Source organism: Lottia gigantea, assembly GCF_000327385.1.
Source record: "Lottia gigantea unplaced genomic scaffold LOTGIsca_60, whole genome shotgun sequence".
Classification (NCBI taxonomy): domain Eukaryota; kingdom Metazoa; phylum Mollusca; class Gastropoda; family Lottiidae; genus Lottia; species Lottia gigantea.
Genome location: NW_008710050.1, coordinates 1,381,686 through 1,389,850, shown reverse-complemented (window position 1 = coordinate 1,389,850; position 8,165 = coordinate 1,381,686). Strand labels below are relative to the sequence as shown.

General features: G+C 35.7%; 1 protein-coding gene across 1 annotated transcript in view; it reads left to right on the top strand.

Annotated features, from left to right (window-relative positions):
- Nucleotides 1-2,804, top strand: part of LOTGIDRAFT_166739 (hypothetical protein) — a gene marked incomplete at both ends in the record, with an annotated part of 7,963 nt that extends 5,159 nt beyond the window's left edge. The window contains one exon of the mRNA XM_009064150.1: nucleotides 1,746-2,804. Coding sequence (XP_009062398.1) covers nucleotides 1,746-2,804 — 1,059 coding nt within the window. The remainder of the gene's footprint in view (nucleotides 1-1,745) is intronic.
- Nucleotides 2,805-8,165: the final 5,361 nt, after the last annotated feature.

The following is an 8,165-nucleotide window of genomic DNA, read 5'->3' as shown; positions in this document are numbered from 1 at the left end:
AGTAGCGCATCATTCACAACCATAATAATAACAGCTGTGCTCTATGGAAGCCGGTTACGGCCATATCTACTCTCGATTTCCCGCCCACGAGAAAGCAAGGGAAATTATCCGCGCTTTCTTGACTCTTGTCTTTTTTATTCTCGCTTTCTCGCCCTTTTCCTAGCTTCGTCAATTTTTCACTTATAAATCCTCCTATAAATTCTTACTATTACCTCCTTCACCCTATAAATCCTTACTATTACCTCCATTTCCGCTATAAATCCTTACTATTACCCCCTTCACCCTATAAATCCTTACTATTACCCCCTTTCACCCTATAAATCCTTACTTTTACCTCCCTCCCCTTATAAATCCTTACTATTACCTCCCTCCCCCTATAAATCCTTAATATTACCCCCTCTCCCCCTATAAATCCTTACTATTACCCCCCTTCCTCCTATAAATCCTTACTATTACCCCCCTTCCTCCTATAAATCCTTACTATTACCTCCCCTCCCCCTATAAATCCTTACTATTACCTCCCCTTCCGCCTATAAATCCTTACTATTACCCCCCTTCCTCCTATAAATCCTTACTATTACCTCCCCTCCCCCTATAAATCCTACTATTACCTCTCTTACCCCTATAAATCCTTAATATTACCCCCTCTCCCCCTATAAATCCTTACTATTACCCCCCTTCCTCCTATAAATCCTTACTATTACCCCCCTTCCTCCTATAAATCCTTACTATTACCCCCCTTCCTCCTATAAATCCTTACTATTACCCCCCTTCCTCCTATAAATCCTTACTATTACCCCCTTCCCCCTATAAATCCTTACTTTTACCTCCCTCCCCTTATAAATCCTTACTATAAATCCCCCTTCCCCTATAATTCCTTACTATTACCTCCTTCCGCTTATAAATCATTACTATTACCCCCTTCCCCTATAAATCCTTCCTATTGCGTGATATTCTCTTCTTCATGTCGGACAAAATACGATACCCCCCCCCCTCTCGGACCATTAAACACCTTATTTCTACTTTCACTTGACTTGCAAAATGTGTCTGATTTATTCTCCGGCATCACACATAGAAAATGTTCCAGAGAAAGGCAGTCTGACCTCCCCACAGTATCTAGTGCCTTCTAAAATCTATAAATGTATGTCGAGCGCTCGAATGGTCCCCCCGTCAATGATATACTCGCTATGTCACTGGAGTTAACTACCATGAACAATATTTTATAATTTATATAATTAAATAGAAAAATTATAATTATAAAGATAGTGATAGGTATGGATTTTTAAAGATTGTTGATTTTCAATAAGGCATGTCCAGTTTTTCACAATTTGACTAAGGGCAATAATTAACGACAGAAAATTTCAAAAACTTAGATTCATCTTATTTAGATCTCATTTTTTCACTAAATTCAACCTATAATAAGACAGTAAAAAAGGGCATATAGTCGTTCGCTTGGACAATAAAGCTACGTGTACGGGCTGCATATGTTAAATTGAACGTTGAAAATCAGAAGAAGACTTTTGCAGCATTTCATTTTGATTTACATAGACAGTCAATTGTTTGTGAATATTTTTCAATCCGTAATTTAGTCTTACAAATATCTTTTCTCATAAACCTATCCATAAATCCAAAGTTAATCCGTAAAATATTACACTTCCTGTTCAGCCATTATTTCATCATCTCATTGAAAAGTTGCAATGGAATCCAATTTGAGAAAAAATCACCGATGTGATTTTTGTAAAAAGTGTTTCAAAGCGCCATCACATCTTAAAATTCACTTGCGAACACATACTGGAGAAAAACCGTTCAGATGTGATGTTTGTGAAAAATATTTTACATCACCTTCAAATCGAAATGCTCACAAAAGAATTCATACTGGAGAGAAACCATTCATTTGTGATGTTTGTAAAAAGTGTTTTACCCAGTCAAGTGATCTGAAGCTTCACATGAGAATTCATACTGGAGAGAAACCATTCACATGTGATGTTTGTAAAATGTGCTTTTCTAGGTCAGGTAATCTTACCACTCACATGAAAACACATACTGGAGAAAAACCTTACCAATGTGATGTATGTAAAAAATGTTTTGCGGCGGCCAGTAAGCTAGATATTCACATGAGAATACATACTGGAGAGAAACCATTCAAATGTGATGTTTGTAAAAAGTGCTTTGCTCGATCAGATGATTTGAAGAGTCACTTGAGAAGGCATGCTGGAGAAAAACCTTACCAATGTGATGTTTGTAAAAAGTGTTTTGCTGTGGCAAGTAAGCGAAATATTCACATGAGAATACATACTGGAGAGAAACCTTACCAATGTGATGTTTGTAAAAAGTGCTTTGCTCGATCAGATGATTTGAAGAGTCACTTGAGAAGGCATACTGGAGAGAAACCTTACCAATGTGATGTTTGTAAAATGTGCTTTTCTGGGTCATGTAATCTTACTGTTCACATGAGAACACATACTGGAGAGAAACCTTACCAATGTGATGTGTGTAAAAAATGTTTTACTATGTCAAATCATCTTATTAGGCACTTAAAAATACATACTGGAGAAAAACCTCATCAATGTGATGTTTGTAAAAAGGGTTTTGCCGAACCAACTGTATTGAAGGTTCACTTAAGAAAACATACTGGAGAGAAACCTTATAAGTGTGATGTTTGTAAAAAGTGTTTTTCTCAAACAGGTAGTCGTAATAACCACATGAGAGTTCATACTGGAGAGAAACCATACCAATGTGATGTTTGTAAGAAATGTTTTACTCATTATTCAAGTTTAAGATACCATGTAAAAAAACATTTGTAGTCTGATCTATTTATAAAGTGTGCAACATGTTTAAGGATTTTCACAAATATACTTTTTTGTAGGTAATTGATAATGTTAAAGTGAATCAGATTTTATATAAATACAAAACGTTTTGTTAAATTGGTTTAGTTATTGTGAAAACCAATTAAAATAGATTTTCAACAAGTGAATTATTTTCTATTTTACCCCAAAATTGTGTCAGAATATAGCAAATAAATTCAAATATTCCAAATTCTCCTCTAAAGGAAGCTTGTGTGAATTCAGCTTTCATGGCGCTTCCACTTCTGCAATTTGATTCTCCCCCCTAATAGTTGACCCTCTCCATTATGCCAGTCTGCCCCTATTTCATATGAAACTATGCCTGGTTCTTACATGGATATAACAACTATTTTGATCAACAAACTCGAATTAATAAGTCAAATTATTTAAAAGGCAATGATATTTCAAGAAAGCCTCAAAATCACATTTAAATGCATTTCTAAGTTGTTAACAGCATTCTTGTGTGTTATTTCCACGAAAGAATCATATGTAGATTCGTTTGCCACCTATTGTACCCTAACTAACTGTAGGCTAGCTCTGCCATTAACTAAATTCCTATGACGAATTCAATTGTTATCACGAATTATGCCGACCGTGCAAGGGAGTTCTGTCAATATTAGTACAATATGGGCAATGTGGAGAAAATAGTGTCAACGTATTTAAAATAGAGAAGGCTTCCAATGACACAACAGGTACAAATGTAAACACAGGTGTTTATCTGTTCGTGAAAGACTTCTGCTTTAATTTTTTTGGTGTTCTTGAACGAAGACCTGCTTACCTGTGATTCTGGTCTATATTCTAAGTCTGTATGATCTCTGTATAGAATATCGTGTTTTAGCGCTGCTTGGTATATTCTGTTAATAGGTTCTTCTCCTGGCTTGGGAATATCGTTTGACCTTAGTCGTAAATCTAAACGGATTCCTGGGCCAGTGTAGTTGGGTTCTGGTAGATGTTTTGCGCCCGAATATTTAGCCCAAGGAAATCCCGGAAGTTTAGATGGAGATTTTTGAATGTCTCCTGGGCCAAAATATGTTTTAGGAGTATATATTTTATTAAAGACCTTTTTAATGAATTGATAATAATAAAGTTGTGTTCGCCTGGCGATTTATAGGGGTATAGAGCGAAATGGGGGTAGTTGCTCGCCTGCTAGGGTACTTACAGATATATTGCAACTCCGGAGCGAAATAAGGGTAGTTGCTCGCCTGCTGGGGTACTTACAGATATACTGCAACTACAGAGTGAAGAGGAGTAGTTGCAGTATATCTGTAATTACTTATACCACTAACTCATTCTGGAATTGCAGGAACCGAAGGCATCGGACCAAGAATTTGATTGCACCAAATAGATGTCAAAGGTGTCCTCGATAAATATAAAAAGTCTAGAAAACCTGTAATCCCTGTGTACAAATATCTTTGCTCGAAACCATATTACAAGACATAACAATAAGAATCTTCATAATTTATTCATATCATGCTAGTTTCCATGGTAACAAATATGTTTGGGGCGCCCTTGTATTCATCTACCATTAAAAAGTGGAATGTCTAACAGGTGGACACGAAGCTTGGCAAGTTTTAGGTGCAAAATAGAAAAATATATAAACAAAAACTTTGGGCATTTAAGACTTAGAACAACAATAAATATACAGCTTGTATGAAAAACTTTGGTAGTTTCAAATATTAATTAAATTAATATGAAAAAGTGAAAAAATAGAATAATTTACATAAAAATTTCATTGAAAATTATATATGGCACATTCTGGACTAAATTAACTTTAAAAAAAATAAATATGATAGGTCTGTTCTTTAAAATCCTGGATTGCACGTGGTGTAAACTTTCACCTGAAAAGTAAACAAATGTAAGCCATGTAAACAATAGTAAACAATTGTTAAAAAATAACTGGCTGTTATAGCCTCAGTTGGAGCTGAATGAAAATTTATTGAAATTATAATTATTATATATACATGTACAAGGGTTTGAATATTAGAACTTATATTAATTGGCTCAAAAAGAAAAGTGAGTCTGTGCGACAAAAAACAGAAAAGTTCTGAATCCATTGTCGCTTATGGGTATTTCATTGATAGTATTGCCTCAGGGGCGTGGCACGTACTTGACACTTAATAACCTATATATATACATCATTGTGCAAAAGAAAATAAAGACTTTAACAGATTTTCTGTCGAAGTTTCTCGCTGGCTGTATTCATGTGAATATATATATATTTCTCGTTCCAGACGGCTTTCAAGTACACACTAAATTGTAAAGTGGTAGCCAATAAAGTACCTAAACTAAAGATGTGAAGCAGGGATCAAGAGTAATACGTACCCAATCAACATATCCTTGGAAGTTAGCATAGCCGAAGCCATGGCCGACTTGTAGGGAGCATCGTCTCTTTTCAATAGGTCCTATAGAGAAACATAATATATTGTATTACTATTAAAACATAGTAATCCAGCAATGATCTGTCCCTAGTAAGCTGTTCGTACAGAATCCCGACAAATTGGGCCCCTTTCCGTTCCTCGGACGTGATCTACAGATGGGAATATCGGCACGTTTAGGGCCAAACATAAAATGTCACTTAAGTGTGAGTTCTTCTGAGAATCTTGCTATTCCAGTAAAACTAAACATTTTACGGCCCCATTATCAACCTGTTGATGTTATTAGCAGCTTTTGTGATAGAGACGTCATACCACTCTGAATTTTAACAGGATTGAAAGAACTAGAGACATCTGAATGAAGATGAAATGGTGCAAATCGCTGTTATATGTGTATCCGATACACATAAATAGTCAGGGCGAAGGTGCAACAGTCACAGTTCCGAAATTTTGACTTTGTCTAATAAATGCTGATTGAAAAAGTAAAACTTACGACTTAAGAACATTTCTTGGGATTTTTGACCGTTAACTTTAGCAAAGAATGTATAACCTCCTTGATCATTCTTGAAATAATGTAACTCAAGGTTCAACCATCCATCCTGAAAACAAAACGTGAAACAGCAATGTAAACCTCATACATCATTGTACAGAATCTTACATCAATGTACAGAATAATACAGCAGTGTACAGAATAATACATCATTGTACAAAATCATACATCATTGTACAAAATCATACATCATTGTACAAAATCATACATCATTGTACAGAATCATACATCATTGTACAGAAGAATACATCATTGTACAGAATAATACATCATTGAACAAAATCATACATCATTGTACAGAATAATAATTAACTTGAAAACAAAATATTATTTACTTCAAAAATCCAAAAAGAAAAAATAAGTCACACTTACCGCCCCTATATTATAGTTAGAAGTGATATTTGTATATCCAGACTCTTCCGGTTGGCAGGTAAATCGAATAGATTGGTACGTCATGGTGATAGCGACAGATTCGGGTACACCACAATCACCATTGGAGATGACTGCTACTTCACTTCCGATATTTCCAGGCTTTATTCTGGTTTGGATCAGGAAATATTTAAAGGCGAATCCGGAGTTGGCAAATCGTTGGATCAAAACTCGGTCATTTCCGTCGAAAATTCCAGCCCCACCCTCAACTCCCACAAGATCTAAAAATTAAAGAAAAACATGAAAATCAAATTTACATATTGAAAAAGAGAATATATAAAATAAACACCACTTAGACGAAGACATTTTGTTATATCAAAGCTTGCACTATCTCCCCATTGAATATGAAACGATTAAATCACCTGGTTTACCAAATAGTGAATAGATTTAAAATAATAGTATGTGCTAAGTTTGTAATTAAAATCCAGCACAGACTTCTCCTTTTATGCAATCTTATCAAATTTAGATTACAATTTCGTATTTTATTTCGTTTTCTGATATTTGTAGTGTCCATAGTGATCTAAGTTACCAAAGGCCTGTTCCAAGGGTAGCATTATAAACCAATAAAACGTGTCATGTGATTAAATAATATCTTGATAAAATAAGGAATTCTGGCATAGCGAAATATAAAGAGGCTGTCGTATTGCTTTACTTCAGGTTTCGATATCCCATAATTCCTTATGAGAGTAGACTCCACCTTTAATGTAAAATAACTGAACACTAGGCAAGGGATAAAAAAAAGTGGTCCTTTCCGCTGATCTGTTATATTGAGGCTTGCACATACTATCACTTTTATAATAAACGCCACCTACCGGATAACGAAGTAGAAGGGGTAGATAACGTTACATTGTCATATTTAAATTCAGGCTGGAATACACCGTTATCAAAATGTAGGAATCGGTCTGGGTTACAACCTGTAGACAAATATAACCACGAAATTAAACATATATAACGAAAGAGCTGTGATAACCTAGAATAGATTACAGTTGTTTGGAACAGGAGCGGGTGTAGAAAATGCACGAGGGGAGGGGACAAAATTAGAGGTATCTCTCTGAGGCCAAGCCGGGGGTCTCGGGGCCCCTGCAAATGCCAACGGATTTCAAATGAGCTGAGATGAATTTCCAGCATATAGAGGGCTGAATTTTCACTTCAAAATAATACTCTTCACAAGGTATAAAAATACAAGGAATGAATGCTTCATAAATCCTAAATATACAATATGCGCTTTTCTAAATTTCTAAATTCTGAATCTTAAATAATGGCCCCACCTGATCCTCGAGGTGGTGGTGTCCTATCATAATCACAGGTACAGACAGTTTCATTGAATATAGTTCCTGGACCACATTTCTGTTGGCTCAGTCTGTCTCCCTGTTTTCTGAAGAAGTAATGGTTGTCTGTAGCATTAGCCATGAATTCACAACCTGAAAGTATAACAAAAACAATAATAATGTTTATCAACTACCGGAAGTGGGGCCTCTATATAGCATGGTCTATTGGAAGTGGGGGTTCTGATTCCTCTGACGCCCCTACCGTACAAACACCACTATTTCCCCAACCGGAATTTGGATTTGTACGTGGAATGGGGTACCGGAAGATGGATTTATCAAAAGCATAGACTACCGGATGTGGGGATTCTTTATGCATCTTATATTGGTATGGCTACCGGAAGTGGAGTGTCATGATTGCTCTGAGCTTTTAACATTATGACATAGCCATGGGGAGGATTAAAAAAATACTACGGAATTTAAAACTTTCTTTAAGGTACCTTGTTGTGGATAGAAACAAAAATAGAAACCCAAAGGAATGTCTTAAATATAGAAACAATAATGAGCTACATCAAACTTACCGACTCTATAACAACTAGCAGCTCTGTTATCAAAACTCTTTCGACATGTTCCTTTACAGAATGGATTGGGTACACATCTTCTAGATCTCTCATCGAATCCCCAACCATCTTCGCAACAGTTGGTG